The 23,213-nt window shown below is 36.9% G+C and overlaps 1 protein-coding gene across 1 annotated transcript in view; it reads right to left on the bottom strand.

Annotated features, from left to right (window-relative positions):
- LOC122808494 overlaps nt 1-23,213 on the bottom strand; it is a 666,541-nt gene that overhangs the window by 57,040 nt on the left and 586,288 nt on the right. The window contains exon 25 of the mRNA XM_044079450.1: nt 11,670-11,862. Coding sequence (XP_043935385.1) covers nt 11,670-11,862 — 193 coding nt within the window. The remainder of the gene's footprint in view (nt 1-11,669; nt 11,863-23,213) is intronic.

Below are 23,213 nucleotides of genomic sequence, written 5' to 3' on the forward strand. Positions count from 1 at the left end.
CATATAGCAGTGGTGTCTGTATGGGAATAGTGTAGGTGTGCTCATGCACGTCCCGGGAGTTCTTTCCTGGATCGCTCTGCGGCCATATTGCATGCAGCAGCTCTTACTCTATTCAGACACTCCGTGCAGAGCTTGCTGAATCCGGGGAATGTTTTTTTTTTTGTATTTGCTTAAAAGATATTCTCTAACCACTTTGCCTAACTTAGTTAAGTGTACAACTCTCAAGTGTTTCTTTAATCCATCACTGAACTTTCTTTTTGTTTCTTGAAAAAAAAAAAAAAATTATATATATATATATATATATATATATATATATATATATATATATATAAATAATAGTTGACACAGACATTTTAAGGCATATATTACTAGATTGGAACTACATATAAAAAATCATCGGGCACAAATGGAATCCAATTAATTAATAAAAATGCATTACTATATTCACACAGGCAGAGCAACACTCACACAGGTGGGGTCTTTATTCTATTTTCGAAAGTTTCAAACATCGAACACCATATGGTCGTCACCATATGAGCAATGTTTGAAACTTTGAAAATATAATAAAAAAATAAAAAAAAATATGCTTACCTAAACGCTGTAGGCAGGTGGGCAAGCCCCCCTGCACCCCTCCATGTAGGGGGTTGCACCCCTCACACACCCACTACTTACATATTCCTACAATGAGATCACACTGCATTGAAGTTAAGGGAAAATATTCCCCATGGCGATTTCCGTGTTATGCATATAACGTTTCAACGTTTCGACCAATCGGTTTCACTCAATACGCATTCGACGTTTACAATTTTCAATCTTGCGATAGGAACCCACACAGGTACATCTCCTAATTTTTTTTATTTTTCCAAGTCTTTGGTGTTTCTAATGTCATGATGGGAATGGACACCATTCCTAAGTCAAAGTACAATTAAAGTTCATGAAATGAGTATTATTTCAGTCTTTGATATCAGCCAGAAGTGCTCTTCACAGCACCCGCTATGTGCCCAGTAATGACTCCTTTTGCAATTTGTATGGGGTTACATGTATTAGTAACATATCTAAATACAATTGTAGATTTTTTTATAAGACCCATTGCTCCTACTACTATTAGAACTGTCTGGGTATCTTTAGTCCATATTACTCTCATTTCTGCCTGCAGTTCCTGATATTTTATGACTTTGTGTCTCTCTGTACACAAGACACTATAGTCACTGGGTGTGGCAATTTCAGTGATCAATGCTACTTTTGTCTTCTTTCATGGACAACTATATCCAGTTTTCTAGCATCTATCTTTTGAACTGTTGGTAATGGGTGATCACATGTAATGTAGACTTCATCATTTTCTATGATGCTTTGTGGCTCATGCTTCCAGTGTTTTTTAACCACCATACCATAATGTTTGCACAATCCCCAGTGCAACAGTCTTGCCACATTATTATGCCTTCCAGTATACAGTCCTTCTGCCATTAGTATGTCACAACTACCAATGAGGTGTGCAACTGATTCCAATTCTGTTTTACAAAACCTACATTTGTCTGTTTCTCCCACATTTTCAGTGGACTTTGTAAACCAGCGTGTATGTAGTCCACTATCTTGGGCTGCCAATATTAACCTTTCATCGCTTGGTTTGAATTTGCCTCTCCCTAATTATTCCTGCATTTGTTCCTGATCAACATGAGGTTCTTCCAAAAGTTTTCTATACTTGCAACTATATGCATGCATTTTTCACATTTCTTGCCTTCACATCTGGTCCTTCACCTTATATTCTTTCTTTTGTTTTTTAGCACATTCAGTTGCTACCTGATTTTTATCTACTTGATGCCAATATGCTTCTGCTAGACCAAGCAGGAAGTCACTTTAAATGTCTTATCCTTATGTTTCAAAGCTTTCAATATGTTTAGGTCTTGTGAGTTTATTAGATATGTGACCAGTGCCACAACTGCAGATCTATACTTGTAATCAATTTCAAGGAGGCCCACCTCTCCTTCGGAATAAGGAATATATAATCTTGGTATGCACTGATTTTTATTAATCATTTGGTGAGCATGAAGCATCCTTCTTGTTGGATCTAATCTATCCAACACGTTTTGGGGCCAGTCAATCACTCCAAAACTTCAAGTTAGGACAGGAAGAGCAAATTAGTTTACAGCTTGAATTTTGCTCCTAGATGTCAACTCTGTTTTCAGGATAATTTAAGTTTTCGAAAGTATTCCTAAGTTTTGTCTGCATTTGTTCATGTTTTATTGTTGATCCTTCATCAGTTTCCCAAATATTTATACACTCCCTCTTGCTCAAGTTCTTTAATATCACATTCTTGTCCCAAACTGATGTTTTCTTGGTGTTGCAGTTTTCCTGCTTTAAAGGTTGCTTTTGCATATTTATCAAGAACAAATGATATTCTTATATTATCTGATAAAGTTTTGACAACTTACAGTTGTGCTTTCAGTTTCTCATCTGATGAGTTATACAGTTTTAAATAATCAACAAAGAGAAGATGAGAAATCTATACACTTTGCTGTTTTCTAGGAGCTAAATTATAGCCATGGCTTAAGCTGTTAAGTAGACAGCTTAATGGTTAAGGACAAGACAGAATAACAGTGGTGACAGAGAGTCACCCTGGAATAGTCCCCTTTGAATTTTTATACCTGGAATAATAATTTGTCCTTTATCATGGCTTAATTGCAAAGTGGTCTGCCACTGTTTCATGGTCACTGTAATGTAGTCCAATAGTGCACGGTGTATCTTATACATTTTTAAGCACTCTTTAATCCATGAATGTGGGATACTATCAAATGTTTTTTTATAGTTAATCTATGCCATACTTAGATTCTTCCCCTTTTTACAGTTCTCGACTATGACTTTATTTAACAACAAATGATCCTTTGTTTCATATGACTTTCTTTTATTTCCCTTTTGTTCTACTGCCATAATTGAGTTTTCTTGTAAATGACTATAAACTCTCTAGGCATCAATTTAAATGTATAGCTTATACATTGTCTGAAGGCAAGTTATTGGTCTATAGTTTTTAGGGTAGCATGCAGGTTCAGGCTTACGTAGGAGCATTGTTTTTCCTGTTGTTAGCCAGGTTGGTGTCTGTTAAGGGTGTGCATATAAATAGTTTTTACTCATAGCTAAACCTTCATTCAAAGATGTTAATACTTTAAACCAGAAGTTAGGTACTGTATCTGGGCCTGGGGTTTTCCAGTTAGAGGTTTTTCTTAACTTTGTTTCAGTCTCTCTGGCTGTTACTTCATCCCATTTCATACCCTGTACCTTTAAACTTCTTATTCTTTCTTTTACTTCTTCTATCCATTTAGCATCTTTGTTATGTTCCACAGGATCTTCATAAATACTTCTCCAAAATGTATCTATTTCTTATTTTTTGGTGGTTTTTCAGTTCCTTTTACCTTGTTTCATAGTTCTCTGTAAAACTTTTTTTGGGTGATCAAGTAATTACTTATTTTCTACTTTTCCTTTATATTTATCTGTGTATCTTTTAAGTTTTTCCGCCTGTGCTGAGATTTTTAGTTTGTTATTTGCGATAGTGCATGATCAATCGTGGTCTATTCTAATACTGTGCATTGCTTTTATTATTTCTATATTTCTTAGTATTTTTTTAATCTGTTCCCTCTTCTATATTCTTCTAACAGTGGCACTTCTTGTCTTAATTGCTTTACAGTTTTCTCTATTCGATACTTCCATGATGGTATTCGATTTCTCCCCTTCCTTTCCCTCACTACCATGTGTTTTTGTGGTAGAGCTTTATCAGTTATCAATTTAGCTGCAAAGTAATATACCCAGTTTACTTCTCTTATATTGCATGAATCGCTAGGGACAATCCTAATTACTGTATTCATTTGTTTTATCAAACTTCTGACTTTTGGGGTTTTATTGACCTTCTGCAGTCTATTTCTTTCATTGATTTCAATATGTTTATGTAGCTCTGTTAAATTAAGTAACTCTTCTCTTAGCTTATTTTCTTCTAAACTGAGGGCACATTTTTTGTTTTCCATTTTCTGTGAGCATTCTATAGAAAGTTCGATAGCATTTTCCTGTGGCACATTCTCTTCAGTTTCTACTTGTGCCATGTGTTGCTCTGTCATATGGGAACTCACTGGCCTATCACTCCTCAACATTGACTGCATCAGATTTTCCACAGTTTCCTGTTCCTTCCCCTGCTGTCCAGCTTCCAGTGAATGTTATACTGGTTTCCTGTTAAAGACTTCTGAATATCTTCATATGACACCTGACCAATTGCTTCCTGTTCCACTGGTTTCCCCTTAATTTGGTTATTCATTGCCCTATCCTGTTGTGGTGCTTTCTGAATTAGATTTTCTTTACTGAATCCTTGACTTCACAGGTACTCCATAACCTCAGTTTCTATTTCTTTAACTTCTCCATTACTAATCTCCTTTTCTACTTTTCCTCTTTGCCTTCTTATTTTTTGTATTGTAAAGTTTTCCATGTCCAGATTCCTTTGCCTGTATTTCTCTTCAAATATCTTTGGTGCTGCTCTTTTTGCATTGATTAGTTTTGCTTTCTCCTTTGCATAAATATTACACCATATTAAATCTCTTTTTCTTTTCCATGTCCATATTTCTTCTTTAGATGTCTCCTGATCTTCATGCTTCTCCTTACACTGGGGACTCGCTCCATCATGCTGTACTGTAACCTGTGTTAGACCTTCTACACCAAATCCTTCACTTTGCAGGCATTCCATAACTTCAGTTTCTATTTTTTAACTTCTATTTTACTAATCTTCTTTTCTACATTCCCTCTTTGTGATATTATTTTTTTTATTGTGAAATTTTCCACATCTGGATGCCTTTGCCTATATTTCACTTTGAATGTCTTTGGGGCTCCCTTCTTTATATTGATCAATTCACCAGCTTTCTCCTTTGCATAAATATTGTACCATATCAAATCTCTCTTTCTTTTCCATGTCCATATTTCTTTTTTATACTTTTCAAAAATCTCTAGGTTTTGTTGTCTATATTTTCATACTTCCTAAGATGCTTATTTTTCCAAACAGATCAAAGTTTCTTGATCTACATACTGTTTTTCACAAATCTGTTGTATTAACGAATATATATGTTTTTATTTGAAGCTTCTGACAGTTTTTCTTGTGGAAGTATTTTTTTTCCTCTAATTTCTCTCTTAATCATTTTGTATATCTTCTGTCTAGAAATTCTGGCCTTTTTGCATAACAGTGACAATACATCATTTCTTTCTTATCCTCAGTAGTCCACTTTATCATCTTTATGGCTCTTCTTTCACCTATCAGTTTTTGTGATTTTTGTGGACTACTAGTTCCTTCTGCAGCAGGAGGGCCATCCTTTCCCTGGCCCTGGCCTGACCCCATTGTAGGAATGTCTCCCTACTTTGCAGATGTTATGATGTACTCGTTTGATTATATAACACAAATTATCGGGATGTCTAATAAATTTCTATCCCTATCATATGAGATAACAAGACTTTTACATACCTACTGAGCTAAAATAATCATCCTCATATAGTATAAGCCATACTTTTTACACCTTGTATGATATTTGTTGCTTTCATTTAGATGCTGCCAAAGAGTAGGATTCCACACTACCCTTAACTGCTCACTCTGCTGATGTTGAATGAATGTTCTGTAGTATGGGTGTCTGATAAACAGGAACTGGAACAAGAACTCATATTGGTGGATACTTTCTTATGATCTGGTTTCCATAGAAATGCTCTATCCATGCTATAGTCTTTTAAATCTATCTGTAACTTGTTCTTCTTTATCTGCACCACTTCTTTTTCTAACTTTTTAAATTTAGAATCAACATCATTTATCGTCTGTTGTAATTGAAAGATGGATAATTGTTGACTGAGCCCATCATATTTCATGTTGATTTTCTCTCTCAGATAGTTTTGTTTAACACAGTCTCTGTTAATTAAAATGTCTACCCAAGTCATAGCACAACAGTGAACTGCTTTAATCCAATCATCTTTCTAATGTACTTCACTCGACAAATCAAATGGTGGAGGAGGGTGTTTAAACACCCTTAAACCATGTGGTGAAATATCCAGCTGAACATGCCTTTTTTTTTTAGATTTGCATGGTTAAAATATTTAGCCATTTTGGTAACCATGACATTTTCAAATTTTTCATAGTTCTTTCGTAGACACTGAAAGTTTACTTCATTGAGAAGACCGAATCAAGTGAAAGAATTCCAAGTTAAGTTCTTTCCACAGAACTGATAGTGAGAAACAAAGATTCACCAGTCCCCATTTCATTTAAAAATCCATCGATGCTCAACTGATGACGAATCTCAGAATGTAGGCATCTTGGAACTCCTGAAGTATGGCAAGAAGAATTAAGACCAGAAGAGCTACTGCCTGAGGCCATATGCTGAGCTACACCGAAAATAAAAAATAGTATGACAAAATGCAAAGGTTAACTTTAATGATACATAAAGTATCTTCTAGTGTCTCAGCTGAACACCTTCAAAGGAAGTGATATCACACATTGACATACACAAAATATACCACATAAAACCACAATTAAAGAAGTACACCATTAAAAATCAATAATGCAATTAATGATTTGTGAAGGTAAACACCTTATTACACAAATTATCAAAGCACCAACCAATATAACATCCAAGACTTCTGGTAATCCATAAATAAGCTTTTGTACTGGGGCCATACACGCAACCCTCACCCTTCTTTGGATTGTGACTCAGAATCAATAGCTTCCAAATTCAATCAGTACTTCCTACATGCAACCTCAGTTTTGCAAAACTCCATCCATACAACAGCCTCAAACCTACTATCAAACATTCCTAATACTGTCTTCTCTCTTAATCTATGTCCACTTCCATTATCAAAAAAACTTCTACCACAGCTAAAACCTACCACTCTCTTCCCAGATAATCTTCCCTCTGAATACCTATAACTTGTAGCCAGTGCTCTAACATTTCCTCTCTCTAAACTGATAAATCACTCTTTTAATGAAAACTATTCCCCTCAGCACAGTGGTGCAGTGGTTACCATTGCTGCCTCACAGTAAGAAGTTCTCCAGGTTGAGTCTCAGTTGGGGTGCCTAATGTGTGGAGTCTGTATGTTCTCTCTGTGTTTGCATGGGTTTCATCCAGGTGATCTGGCTTCTTCCCACATTCCCAAGACATGCTGCAGGTGGATTGGACATTCAAAATTGGCCCTAGGTGTGCATGTGTGTGTGCTTTCTGAGAAATGTTGGGTGCTAGGCTGGTAACTCGACAATGTAAAACTCTACTGCCACTTGTTCTGCCAACGAATGATCCACTGTGGTGACCTCTAATGGGAGCAGCTGGAAGAAGAATGAAAACTATCTCCCTCCCCTGTGGAAGAAATCTTAGATTCTGCCATGAATCAAAGGATGCTATTCATCTCCAATTGTAGACCAATTGCTATCTTATCTGTCTTATCAAATATATTAGAAAAATTCATATATAACCAACTGAGTACATATTTGATAACAACCATCTATGTCCAACACAACATGACTTTCAGCCAAAACACAGCACCATTCCAGCCCTCCTTAGCTTTGCAACTTTCATAAATCAAAAGAGAAATAAAGGTAATCTAGCAATTGACATCTGTCTCGACCTGTCCATGGCATTTGATGCAGTATCACAAACTCTATTTATTAATAGACAATCCACTCTTGGAACTGATGGCCCATCCCTCTCTTTGTTCAAATGCCATGTTATCAGGGGATCTCAGACTGTAAAATGTCTAACCTTCTTCTCTTCCTTCCTCTCTGTAACAGTCAGGGTCCCTTGTAGGGTTACCAGCTTTCCCTCTTTGTGAGGGACAGTCCCTCTTTGGACAGTTGTGTCCTGCAAAAAAATTGAAAAAATGGGGAATGTCCTGAGATTTTAGGACAAAATTATTTCCTATATTTTACGTAATAGTTGCATAAAACAGTTATTCTGTATCTAAAACACCTAAATGTTATACGAAACAGATTAAGCAACTAAAATGCTACAAGAATAAGCTTTTATTTAGGCAAAGAAGTGAAGTTCTCTCCTTGGTACTACCCATGGGTATGTTTCGCCCTGGAAAATCTGACATTTGTACCAAAAATGTACCACTTTGGGCATTTGAAAAGGTGGTAACCCTAGTCCCTTGAGGATCCATTCTTGGCCCACTACTCTTCAGCATATTCAATGATCTGAATACCATCAAAAAACATACCAGCAGGGAGCAGCATGCTGACAATTCCACTGTCCTATGGTTTGACAAAAACATTGTATTTCTACTGAAACATGGCTCAGTAATATCTTTCTTTCTAAATCCCAACAAATTAAAACTATTCCTGTCTTCCCCGAAATGGCATGCTGAGATAACTCTTACTTTCATTTACCTCATCAAATCTCACCCAGATTGAGCTTGTACCCCCCACTAAACTGCTAGGTATTACTATCAATGAAAACCCCATATCTGATATCCATAGAAGGAGAGAAGTAAAAAAAAAATCACCAGAAACTGGGTGGACTGAAGGGTCAAACTCTAAGTCCTGCACTGTGAAAAAAAATATGTTCAACCTTCTTACTTCCTACCCTTCTCTATGTTTCTCCAATACTTGTTAATATACATTCCCATTTATTCCTTCTCCTTGAGCAGTGCTACAGTAAAACAGCCTAGACGTAAAACAACTCTCCTGGCTAGATCTGTCTCACTCCTTACATTTCTCCCTGTTTGTATTTGCACATAAACTTGACAACAGACCCAATGAGTGCCTGTTTCTATCAAACATACTAAAACTCTACACCCCAAATAGGTCCCTATGTTCTACAGATAAGATCTACTCCAAATTACCAAATCATAAAATGTGAAACTCTCTGCCTTTAACTCTCAAACAAATAAGATACTGCAGCATTTTAAAACACAACTTAAACAACATTTTAAGGATGCCTGACTATGCTCCTGCTATACATAGCCTGATTATTTTCCTTCAGTGAAGTAATCACTACATCTGCCCTCTTGCTGTCATCTACTATTTTCTCTTCCACAGTTACATTCATCCTTCCACTCAGACCTTTTTCAAACTTAGCAAACATACTATCACCACTCCATCATCAAAAATAAATCTTGTATGTCCTCCTTGTTAATTCAATGTCCTTCTAGGATATAATGTGTTTAAAAATCTGTCTTTGTACCATTCCTGAAACATGTAAATATACTGCATATTTACTATTATTATGCATTTGCTGAAATCTTTACAAACATATTTCCATGTAACTATATAAACTGCTATATATCTGCATAATTGATGGAGCTTTTACAAATTTGTATCTTTATGTGTCTGTAAATTTGATGGCACTTTTCTCCTCGGGTATTTGTTAAAATATAACAAAAGAAGTGCAACAGAATACTTATTTTTGTCTTTTCATAGGTTCATAGATTCATACTAAGCTAACTGCCCTTGCCAGCCATTTTAAGCCTAGCCAATTATCCCTTGTGAGACTTTAACCCTGCACCTTGTGCTTGAAAGGCAAACACCTTAACCATTAGGCCACCCTCCCAACCTTCAGTGATGAATTTCTTCAGGTGAAACAAGATTCTCAGCACTCTGTAGCAAAGTCACCAAACGTCAAGCAGCTCTGAGAAGCTATGATAAAGCCCATGCAAATGGGAGACTTAAATCTGAGTAAAGAGGAACACGTTTTAAGCTAACTATCAATCAGGAAAGCAAACAATTTGCCTTCCATCAGCAATCCCCAACTCAGATAAGTTAGATAAGCACACTTCTCCATAAGAGTGCAGAGAAAACCCCTTCTTATTATAGAATGGCTGGTTTGGTGCCCAAGTGTAAGAAGACCACACAAACTAGCGACAACAAAAACTGTATCAGCTATGAGAGATGAAACTGATACTTCCCACATCCTTATATATATACTAAATCCATTATCAACATATCTTAGACAAGTAGAAGACTCTGAGGTCTTGTATTATTCACTCCTACACATTCCTACTTGAAGTATCACTGTTTTGAGGATCATGTTTATGGCCATCAGAATTCTAACAGACATTTTTGCTGTTTCTTCTAGATGCAGAAGTTTAGAAGAAATTCTAGCAGCAGCTTGGTAGTATGTTGAATTTGGCTTTTATGAGCCAGCTCAGATATTGGTAGCCTGGAGTGAATCTCTTCAAATAAAGTTGTAAAATTTACATATATGAATGATATTCTTTTAGATCCTATATAGTAGCAGCACATTTTTTTTTGCAAAAATGGTGAATAAGTCATTGCAATAGTGAGACCTCTGCATAATAAGTAAACGTTATTTTACAGTAATCTTTACTTTCCTTAACCATTTGGGCCTGTTGAAGACCATCACTGACCCATATTAGCAATGTAGTTTTACAATAACAGTTATGATTCTGATCCTAATTAGGTTGCAGTTTATTGTTATCTGCCTTTGTGAGTTCAAGGAAAATAGCACCAGGATAAAAATAAACTGCTGGTCACAAATAGTAGTATCATTTTTCTATCCTGATATATGTTTTACTTAGCACTTTTTCCTTCTTTTCCTTTTAGTCTCATAAGTTTGTCTTTCTGCAGAAATGTTATGGACATTACATGGAAAAAAAGCTATACCTAGATCTTGGGAATGGACTGGACATGTCTCTATTCTGAACTCATCATAAATATGTAGCTGACTCATTCTTTAGATGCAGTGACTAAACGTTCTTGTACAAATGTGACAATCACAGTTTTTAGATTCAAATGTAAAATCTTTGTTCTTAAGCTGATATTCTGTTTCTTCTACTGGCATAATAAAAAGAAAAGAAATTAGCTTTATATAAAGACATGCTCAACTGTGATGTATTTAATTATCATCACTATGCGTCTTCTCTGGCATCTGGCTTTGACAAAGCTAGTTAATGTTTCTATAATACAGATACTGTTTAGGTGCTGTGGACCATTTTCTGATATTATAGGTTCATAGGTAGGTACTAGGCTATCGGCCTTGGGGCCTATACAAGCCCAGCCAAAAAGGTACGCTGGCTTTTGCCACCCAAGAAAATGATTTTCCTGTGCCACTGTCGAGCAGAGCCACAGAGGTGACCCCCGGGGTGAATTTCCTATTTCCCATCCAATCATCAAGATTTTTCTTAAAGAGTGCTAATGAGGAGCTTTGTTTAATATAGATAGATAGTTTATTATAGGTTCATAGGTATGACATGCATATGCTATCCTTGCAGTCACTAAGTGCGCGCTGCTGAATTCTTCAAGCATAATGCACTCTCAAGTCTTTTGTTAATTTACTGAAAGGTTTCATTTTTGCTACATTATTGTCACCAGAACACTATGTAAAGATACCATTGTATACATGTAACAAAAAACTAATCCCTGTATTGTATTTCAGCTATCTTTGTATTTCAGCTCTATGAGAATATCTTTTCTTCTGTCATACAAAATGGAATCTTTATGCATATGGTCATTGTAATTACATAAAAAAATACACAATTTAGCTAAATGCTACTTTTCTACCTACAAGAAGAACATGAGAGACAGCTGAATATCTGTGTATCATATATCAAGCAAACACTTCTATAGCATTGTATAAACACTATTTTTCTAAAAGAATGCCTTTGAATTATTTCTGCCATGTATGCACATTATTAATTTCTTTGGAGATGAAAATACGTACTTTCTCTAAAAAGATGAAGAACTCTTCCCTGGAGTGCTTCTTCCTCATTCTTGTTTACTGCTGTGGTACATTTAGTTGTATTTCGCTCTTTATTCTTTACGTTACCTTTCAGATCTTTCTTGAGCTTTTCAAGTTCAAGATGAAATGTATTTTCCAAATGTGACACTGCACCATAGTATTCTTCCATTGCTTGCTGGGAAGAAGTGTAAAAAACACATTTGTTTTCAGTAGATCAGTCACAGAAAAGAAGTATGCAAAGAGAATATCATTTGCAACGTCTTCATGATTTCAATTCATAACTCTCAACCTTTTTACTCAAGAATCAGGTATAAAGTCAAATAGCAAAAAGGTCAAAGGTTCCATATTAGGAGCAAGTTTAAATGTTAACCCAATTCATTTAAAAAGTTAAAAAAGAACAGATTTTACATCAAAATACATTTTATGAACAATAAGAACTCTGAAACTCCAGTCTGTGGCATTATTGCCTAACTACAGTCATTAGTGGTTTATGACAAATTTATGTGTGACAGAGACAAAATATGAGGCAAAATTAAGGATGTTTTGAAAATCATGGAAATTGTAAGATATGGTTGGATTTTCTCATTTAAAAGTGGTTTTACAAATTATGCACAATGGCTGCAGCTTGTCAAATTAATGACCATAATATTCTGAATAGACATTTGTTTAAAAAATGCTTTTGAAGGGGACAAATCTTTGCAAATCAGCTTTCCCCTTTTAACTATTGTAATTAGATCTGAAGTCACTGTTAATTCAAGAAAACAAAATATTTTGTTGTTGTTGATTTTAAGAAAAATCAGATATTTATCTTTCATATTTGGGTGACTTCAGAATCTAAAAGTATACAATAAAACTAAAAGACAAATCGCTAAAGTTTGGCTTACTAAATGCAAATATATATATAGAAGCAGTATTTTTTGAAATCAGTTTTGAATATTTGTGTTTAAACAGAAGAAAAACTTATATTAAAGGCAAGGAGGTAGTCCATCTGCTCTCACACTGTCTGCATTCGTTGTTATAATGCCAGTGCTGGTTAAGGTTAAATCAGATGCTCTTCCCCTTGAAACAACTACTCAACATAAGTAACAAGCATATAAGACTGAAATGACATGCAAAGCAATAAAAATAAAATCTGCATTTTATGTGATGTGATGCTTATGCTATCTTTCATGCCCAATTCTAGAAAAACAAACAAGGGCATAAAAATAGACTATTACCCAGATGATCCATATTTGATTAGTGGCACAAAATACTACATGAGACAAGTTGGGGGAAAGAGAAGGGTCAGCTGATGCTAGTTTATAAATCCTGAAGGGGAGGAAGGTGGTCTGATCTACTCACTTACAATGGCTGTCACTTAAAAGAGTGTGAGTTGTATGGCATGTAGGAATATGTACAGATGTGACAGCCATGCCGTAGGAATGCGGGAGGAAATGCCATACATGGCGATATGCATGCACAACCCAAGGGAGCAGTTATAGTTGAGGAAGAAGCCAGCACAAAGGAGAATTAGGTTTGGGAAGGAAGCAAGGAAGGAAGGAAGGAAGGAGGGCAGGTCACACACATGTATGATGGTCCTCCTGTTGGTGCCTGACTCTTGCCTCTAAAGGGCACAGTTGGCCTATGGAATATTATTCCAATCAGGAATGAGTGGGACAAAGTGCTCTTGCTTAATCAGGAAATGAATGATCTGGATTTTACCTTTGGAAAAAAGAATGATATAGTACAGTGTTAAGGAACAGGCTCGATTGACATGTGGCACTAAAAATAGATTAACACCCTTTCTAAATCAGCCTATTGAACTGTTAATATAATTGCAGGAAACATCATCTCCATAACCACATCTTTGAATTCTTTTTTGATCTCAAGCAGCTATACACATTTGATTAATGTTTGCATTACTTAAAGCTAAATTTCCAGTTTAGTGGTCCACTTAAAAGTTCTAGTCTGAAGTCTATCAGAATCTCCAGGTAGGAGAGACCTGCACCTAAAATGATACATAAATCATAGTGTGGCCCTGAGGTCACATTAGATCACTATACCTGTTTGCCTGTAACACTACTGTTTTGTACATATCAGACTCAAAGTAGGACTTTACATGATTAACTATGAAATATAGCTCTGAAATGCTTCCACTAAGTACTTTTTTACTTACACAGATTTAACAAATGCACCTTTCCAATCTCACTGCATCGATATGAAACTGTTTCTTACATTCATAGGTTCATAGGTATGCATCCCAAATCTCTGATAAGTTCTTCTACTACTGATAAGTGCAAGCAGGCGCTTGGGAAATGAAACATTTACAGACTGCTTATGTCCATTAGAGACATAAATGCTAAATCAGGGATGAATTTCCTGTTCCCCATCCACTTGTCCAAATTACATGTGAATTGGCTTAGGTAGGAACTCTGCTTCATATAGATGGGGAGTCAGCTCCAGAGATGGGGTAGTCTCTGGGATACAAACCTGTCTCTCCAGCAGGTCTTATGTACATCACAGGCAAGGCTGAAGTCTTTAGAATGGGTAATTTGGGTGCTGTTTGTTATGTGGATATGCAGGAGGTCCATCAAAGTGGGGTCTGATAATGCATTGTCGATCTCCCCTCAACAGCCTGTAGGAGACAGAATACAGGGGTAGGGCCTTGAGGCAGTCTGCAAGAGGACATGTTACCTATGCCCTGTATTCTTTTAATGAGGGGCCTTTATGGACATTGCAGTTGTTGGATATGCCTGGTTAGCCACATATCAAAGGGAGCATTGTACTCGATGATAGGTCTGGTGGATGCTGAATATAGTAGAACAATGACTTCCTTGGACTTAAATACCACACCTTTATTTATAAGTTGCACAACATAAAATGATTTCCTGACTACTGTAGACATGTGATGGTCAAAGGCTAGATTACTGTCCATGTGTGACCCCAAGTCCCTGACTACTGAGTCAACTCTTAGGGGTGTGCTATCAGTAGTTACCAGGGGTGGATGACTTCCCAAAGGATACTGTTATGCATTTCTTGGCATTTAGTTTTAGACCATGGCTCTGACATCAGTTATTTGTCTGTGTCAGCCCTTCATTGAGTACATTTTTGTCAATGGTGGATTCAGTGACAGCTCCTAATTTGCAATCATTTGCAAATTTAGTCAGCCAGAGGCCTTTAACATTGTCCTTGACTTCAGAAATGTAAACGCCAAAATGGAGCAGTCCCAGGACCAATCCCTTAGGGACTCCACTTGTTAATGGCCTCTTTGTATAGGTGGATTCCCCAATTCTGACTTCCTGGGTCCTGACAGTGAGCAAGCTTGCTATCCACTGGGTGACATAAGGGTTTGTAACTAATCTCTTGAGTTTGTTAACCATGCCTGAGTGGGATATTGTGTCAAATGGTTTGGCCGGGTCATGGTAGGCAGTGTGAACCATTTTTCCCTCATCCATTGTTTTGGTAACCTTCTCAAAGAAGTCCACCAGGTTGAGTAAGCATATCCTGCCCTTGACAAAGCCAAACTGGGTTGGGTCTAGTGTCTGGGGTGTTCTTATGTCATTATTGATCATTCCCATGATAATTCTATCCATGGCTTTGCATGTGAGACTAGTGAGACTTATGGATTTTAGTTTCCAGGGTATGTAGATAGCCCACCTTTTTGCAGAAGAATAACTGTTGCTGTTCTCCATTCATGAGGTATGAAGTCTGTTTGGAGGCTACAGTATAGCAATTCCAGAGGCCCTGGTAGGCCATGTTTCATGCTATTTAGAAGGCAACCTGGGATATTGCCTGAGCCCATTGATGCAGTGTTCTTGGTCTTAAAGAGAGCATGAAGGACCTGTTCCCTAGTGATAGCAGGGAGAGCTATATTGGATGCTATCTCCTGAGGGAAGGTTGAGGGGGAGAGAGGGGTAATCTTAGAGCTGAATTTGTCGGCCAGGAGGTTTGCTATATCTTCTGGCTCAGTCTAGGTGGCTCCATTTACAATGAGCTCTGCATGCAATTGCATATTGCCTTTGAGGTTGTGGACATAGCTAAGAATGGCTTGGAGTTGTCCTTGGCCTGGACTGCCAAATTTACCTCAGATTTGGCTTTGATAGACTTTATTTGTCCTCTGAGTTGTTTGTTTAGTTTGATGAGAGTGCTTTTATCCTACAGGGTGCTGCGTCTCCTAATTTGTGCCATGATTTTTCTTCCTTCTGTTATACAGCCTATTGATTTTGTGATTCCACCAGGGTGGCAAGTTTTTTGAGATAGTTCTGTACTTCTTCTTGGTGGGTACAGCTGCCTCTATTAACACACTTGTAGAGGATTTCTGTGAACACTTCCATGTAGGCAGCATTGTTCTGAGGGTTTATGGGGGCTTGAAATTATGCCTGCTTATCACTTAATAGTAGGAAGTTAGCCTTACAGTAGTTCCTCAACAGTCCATGTTTAGCTGGGGTTATAAGTTTTATTTATACTTCAAAGAAGACCATTTTGTGGTCTGACCTTACCAGAGAAGACATTACACTCTCCCATATTGGGGGGAACAGATCCAATATGGGTGCACCCCTGGTTGATGTATTGACAATCTGATCCAGGAAGTTTGTGTTTACAAAATCTAGGAATCTCTGTGCCTGTACATTTGGTGTTGTATATGATTCTCAGGAAAGACTTTTTTTCCTGATTTACTGCATTCAGACTTTTCTTCAATCACTGTATATTGTTTGATGGAAAGTTACTTTGACTTCCTAAAGCTGTGTACAGCATACATACTAAAACTGTATTTCTTACCCAGAAAAAAATAGATTTCTCTTTAAACCATGCTCCTTAATATTCTCTACTGGTACCAACAGCAGATAGAGGTATCTATATGTCAAACTGAGAAAAAGAATCTCGGAAGACACCTATCTCAGAATAGCATATATGATATCTGTTAATAGAATAAACTGCCCAAAGTGGCCAGTTGACATGATCTAGATACACATGTCAGGTGAACTAGTGTCCAAAGTAATGGACAGCTGGTCCTTTATAGCACAACAAGATAGATGCCAGCCTTTCGGATTTCTCTTATCTTAGCTGAATGTGCATCATATTAAGATCTTAGCACCTGACATTTTCACCGTCTTCTTCATCCCATATCAGAAAAGGGAATCAATAGAAACTGTGTTCAAGCAGATTTTAATACTTACATCTGTTTGCTGACATTATCTTTAACCATCCTTTCCATGAATGAACAGCTGAAACTGACCATTTGCAGCAATTTATGTTAATGGTGAATGCTAAAGCATAATTAACAAAAATAGAGAATAAAATTCTATTAACATGACCAAATATAGTAGAGAGGCCCTGCGGCAGACACTTATGAGTCAGCATATCATATAGCATGTTTTAAGAGAAGGACTATGACTGCATCCAAGCAAGATTTGAAGCTAGCACAAAATACAACCTATTTAAGTTGAAAGTAAAATGATACAGATGGTGGGAGCTTTTGATCTTAGCAAATCTGAAGTATACAATTTAAAAAAAATTGCAGACAGTTTCTTGGCCTCTACCTAACAGACTGTGGTTTTATCTGATAAGGGTTACACTTGCAGGCTTAAGTTACCAGCTGATTTTATAATAATGGCAACTATCCAAAAAATCTTTAAAGATCATACAGAGCAGGATACCAGGTTTACTATCAGTTGTGCAATCATACATAGTGTGAATTATCGCATACTCAAACTAAATGTATGAAAAAGAAAAGAGCTAATGCCAAAAATATTGAATGCAGAAGTGTAGAATGTCGAATTCGACATGTTTCAAACATTATCCACACTTTCACAAGTTGCACGATTCTACAAAACATAGAAAAGAACGTTTTTACAGGGGGTGCAAGCCCCCTGCAACCCTCATGTGGGGGCCTATGTCCCCCACACTGCCTGCTACTTATATATACAAACTCCGAGATCGCACTACAGTGAGGGAAAGGGTGCATTTCCCGACCCCACTATAGTGCGATCTGCGTTAAAATGTTGAAATTCACAACCGTGAATGCTATAGTGCAGTGGTCCGCAACCACTGGCCATGGACTGGTACCAGGCCATGGAACACTTCGTACCGGGCTGTCAGGTAAGTAAATGCCTGTATGAGTGTGTTTATGTGTCTGTCTGTGTGTGTGACTGAATGCGTGCATGAAGCAAAAGAATCTGTGTGTGTGTGTGTGTGTGTGTGTGTGTGTGTGTGTGTGTGTGTGTGTGTGTGTGTGTGTGTGTGTGTGTGTGATCAGGAGAGTGAGAGCGATGTATGAATGAATGCATAAGTGGGTGTGTGGCGTGTGGGTGTGACAGACAGTGACAGTGATGTATGAATGAATGAATGTGTAAGTGGGTGTGTGGCATGTGGGTGTGACAGGCAGTGACAGCAATGTATGAATTAATGTGTAAGTGGGTGTGTGATGTGTGGGTGTGACAGACAGTGAGGGCGATGTATGAATGAATGCAAAAGTGGGTTTGTGGCATGTGGGTGTGACAACAGAGCGATGTGTGAATGAATGCAGGTATGAATGAGGAAGTAACTGTGTTTGTGTGTGAGATTGGGAGAGTGAGAGTGATATGTGAATGAATGCAGGTATGAATGGGGATGTGACTGAGTGTGTGTTTGATTGGGAGAGATTAAGAGTGACGTGTGAGTGAATGCAAGTATGAATGTGAGAGTGACTGTGTGTGAGAGATCAGAAAAGAGTGAGAGCGATGTGTGTGAGTGAATGCGTGCATGAATACAAACGAGACTGTGTGTGTGTGTGTGTGTGTGTGTGTGTGTGTGCGGTATGGATGAAAGGTACACAAACCTCATTGCTGCTGCTGCCGGCGATTACTCTCACTTTTCACTCTCTCTCTCTCTCTCTCTCTCTCTCTCTCCCCCTCTCTGTCTCACACACACGCACTCACAGACACACACACACACACACACACACACACACACACACACACACACACACACACTTAGATCAAGAAATCTGGACAAAGCCAAAAATAATTGGGAGACAAAGCCCCAAAATAGGGGCCCTTTTAAGTACTGCTCTTACAAACTTCAAAAGTTGATAGAAATACAGGTTTTGCATTAGCATGAATTTTCTGAAGGGTATGAAGTATGAAACTCAACTGTCTGCCATTATTTTCTGAGTTCAGCCTCAATGATCTCCCAGTGATTTGCCAGAAAACAACAATTTTATGAGAAAAAGGCCAAAAATATAAGGCAAAAACCTGGACATTCTGTGAAAATCTGTACAGTTGAGAGGTATGCTGGACAAAGCCAAATAATAGGGACAGACATTACATATTGCTCTTATAAACAAGATCAGTAAGGTTGCCATTAGGTTTACTTACCTCTCAACCATAGTAGATCAATGTTATGCTGTTAAGCAGATTGTACACTGTTTTTTGGCAATTTGGTAATTTTTGCCAACTGTCTTTTTATTGTACTTTGGAGCTTTTCGCCTCGGGTCTGCCCTCCTCGTAAAACAGATGTCAAATAAACAAACTGCATAACCTCAACTTCTCCTCTGATACTGTTGCATGGTTCTCCAGCTACCTCACTGATAGATCTCAATCAGTGAGATGGCACTCTGCACTCTCACCTCCTCTCCCTGTAAAATAGGTGCACCTCAGGAGTCTGTCCTAGGGCCTTTACTTTTTAATATCTTTACTAATCAGTTCTATACCTCCTGTCCTCAGTCATCTTTAGTGCAATACGCAGATGACTCTACAGCCATCACCACAGCCAACTCTCCCTCTAAGCTCTTCTCAGCTACTCAGGCATCTTTTAACTTAGTTGAAACATGGCTCTCCAACAACCAGCTCATCCTTAACCCTAAAAAAAAAAAAACAAAGCTGTTACTCTTCCTACCTAAAATGTTCAACAATATTAAATCCTCCTTCTCCATACAGTCCCTTAATAACACTCCCATTCAGGTAGAATCCAGCATTAAGCTCTTAGGCGCAACCATCAACTATCAGCTTAAATTTGACTTGAATGTTAATAACTGTATCAAAAAGACTCATTCAAAACTAGGGCTCCTTTTCCGTAACAAGAAATTCCTTACCTCTGAAGCCAAGATTACTCTCTCTCTTACCTACCTTCTACCCAGTGTAACGTACAACTCTCAAATTCTCACAAATCTTAACTCAGCACCCCTGACCAAACTCAAATCTACATATGACAAGGTTGCTAGATTTGCTGCCCAACAAACCTACAAATCCCACCACTGTCTTTCTCTAAAACACCTAAACTGGCTTGAATTACCCCACCAGCTTCTTCTCTCTCAGCTCCAGATCATCCATTCTATCTTATACCAGCCTTCCTACTGCCCAGCATTATCCCCTCTCATCTCCCATTATTCTTCCTGCAGACCTCTCCGAAGCTCTAACCAAGACCTACTACAAATCTACAAACCCAATCTAAATTTGAATGTAACATGTACAGCTATCACCCCACTATTGCCTGGAATAGGCTCCCACAAGAAATCAGGACCCTTACACATCCTAAACAATTTAAGACAGCCACCAAAGAGCACTTTAAAAGTCACTTGCTCTGCCACTGCACTCTCCCTCCTTAAATATCCTCTACTTCTCATACCTTAATCTACTTTCTGCCCTTAGCCCACTCTTCTCACTAGCCCTCTCTAATCTTCATTGACTACTCTTTCTACTGTCTTCTAAAATCTATTACGCAAATTGCCTCAGAGAAACATTCTATTGTAAATGTCTTGCCTTCATGCAACTACATTATGATAAAATTGGGTTTTTGTAACCACTTACCCCAAAAACTATAATCATCTTAATGACATATTTCTTTTTATACATCTTGAAATAGCTTTGTTATACTCCTGATTATTGACACTGTATAACATTGTATTGCTACTTAATGCCTTGTAATAATCCTGTAACATTGCTGTTTAATGCAAATTTATAATGAAAAGTGTTTAATATGTTGGAGCTTTTCTCCCTGGGCCTCTGCTAAAAAGGGCTCTTCAGCTCAGTCGGACAATCCAGGTCAACAAATGTAAAATAAATAAATATATAAATTTATTATGCACACAGCGAGACGGCCAGTCCATGAAAATTTGTCTTACATTAATATTAGTCCTTGGTGCAAAAAAGGTTGGAGACCACTGCTATAGTGCATTCACTGTTGTACATGTCAACATTTTTTTTGTTATTTCCTAATGTCGAATTGGCCATTCGGGCTTACGTAACTCGAATGATGTCCGATCACCCTTTTGATAGTAAACCAGGATGCCATCATCATTTACTGCACAGTCTGTATACATAATTATCAATTAAATAATGTTTAATTATAGCAGTCAGTGAAAATAATGGCATTAATACTCTATGGAAGTATGTATGCATATTCCCGTGGGACACCTTTTTAAAGAATGCATTTTGAAGTTGATTATTTAGCAGAAAAAATGTCAAGTGATATGGATGTTAATGAGGTTAATGACCACTGGGAGCATTGTCCTATTTTTGTACTGTTGTTTAAGATGAGATATGTGAAACTGTATTACGCAGAAGCTAGGTCAAAAATAATATGTAAAAGATCTTAAAATATGCTGGCACTACAGTGCCTTTTATGTCTATCTACCAAAAGAAAAAAAAAATCACAGAAGGCTTTTATTACAAAAAGATATATTAATCAATCACACAGAGTGCTCTTACAATGTTTTATTCATACAATTTTTATGTAACATTATATGTGAAGAAATATGGAACGCTATATTAAAACTGAACCTTGCAAAGAATCTAGTAAAATAAAGACATTTAGACAGTTTCCTATATTTCCTACATTTATAATGCTTTATAGTTTCCTTGAAAATGGTTTGAAAGAAAGGGGCAATTACCTGCCTTTCATTTCCATCATTACTAACTACCTGCTGCAGATGTCACAAGTGTCACGTTATATCAAATAATCTGTAATCGTGAGAATTATCTGTAAGCTAAACACATTGTCATTCACACAGATTAAAAGGACCCATTTTCTCACTGTCTTCTGAGTGGGGCAATGTCTGTAACAACAATTAAGAAATACACACAGTCTACAAAAATCATAATCCAATAATGCAACATAACTAAACAGCATGCACACACATATAGAATATATATATATATATATATATATATATATATATATATATATATATATATATATATATATATATGGGGACCTAACCTTTCATCGGCCTACCTAATAATCAATCATACATTATCAGAAGGCAATGATCAAACAATGAAGTCATCACTCCACAAAGGATCAAAAATAAAAATAAAAAAGGCAATATTTTAGCAAAAGGACAACCACCCCATTTCTCTTCACACACTCTTTAATTATAAATACCAACTTCAAGGTCAAACTACAGTGGGTGAGTAGCATCTTCCTCACTCCCCACTGTACTATGATCTCATAGCAAAAAAGCTGGTATGTTTGATCAGATGATAGTCAATCAGTTATACCAACTTTTTTACTTTTTGATGAATAGACTCACTGACAAGACATTCCACTCCTCTCTCTCTTTATATATATATAGCTATATCTATATATATCTATATCAATATCTATGTATATGCATATATATATATATATATATATATATATATATATATATATATATATATATATATATATATATATATATATATATATATATATATATATATATATATATATATATATATATATGTGCGTGTGTGTGTGTGTGTGCATGTATCCAAAGCTCATTGAATTGAAATGTTTTTTTAGGTGGTGAAAAACACTGAAAGTACAAAATATCTAAAACACATTTGACTGAATGTTCAATTTTATAATGTTTGTAGGTAGGATTGTGCAGGAAAGTGAATGTTTGACTAGAAAGGTTATAATGGTTTATGTATATGCGTGAGTGTTCATGGATTAGGGTTATGGTAAGGGTTAGGTAAGGGAATATTTATTGTTTTGCATGTTTAGTGTGTCTGTGTGTCTGTGTGTCTGTGTGTTCTGTGTCTTTTTGCCTTGCATAGTGGTACTGTTAGGAAAAGGGTTTTTAGTAATGTAATATATATGGTTAGGGTTATTACAGTTATCAAACATGGGTAAGGAGGTGCTCAGGGGTGAAGTGAATTTTTAAGTAAAACCCCTGTTATTTACAATACCAAAATCAATGCCATCAAATCGTAAACTAAATGCATACTAGTTTCTGCAGGTAAATGCCCCTATCTGAAGGGGAGGCTTTCTTTAAATAAGTAGAAGCAATTAAAATTACTCAACAATTTTTTTTAATAATGTCACTAGAAGGCTGATACCTTATATACTGATGGTCCTGAAGTCCTGAAGAGGTTAGGAATTTTTCTTTAGTTATATGATTTGGGACACTGTTGTTAACAGTATTATGCGCAGCACAATGACATACTCTCTAATATGTTCTTAGCACTGTAGAATTTCATGTTATGCATACTGAATTTAATAGTTTGCCTTTTGTAATTAAGCCTTGATTGAAGAAATACTGGATGATACAGTCCATGTACCCACACAAATAAACAGGAAGAT

This window comes from Protopterus annectens, chromosome 8.part0, assembly GCF_019279795.1.
Source record: "Protopterus annectens isolate FY-2018-M chromosome 8.part0, PAN1.0, whole genome shotgun sequence".
NCBI lineage: Eukaryota > Metazoa > Chordata > Ceratodontiformes > Protopteridae > Protopterus > Protopterus annectens.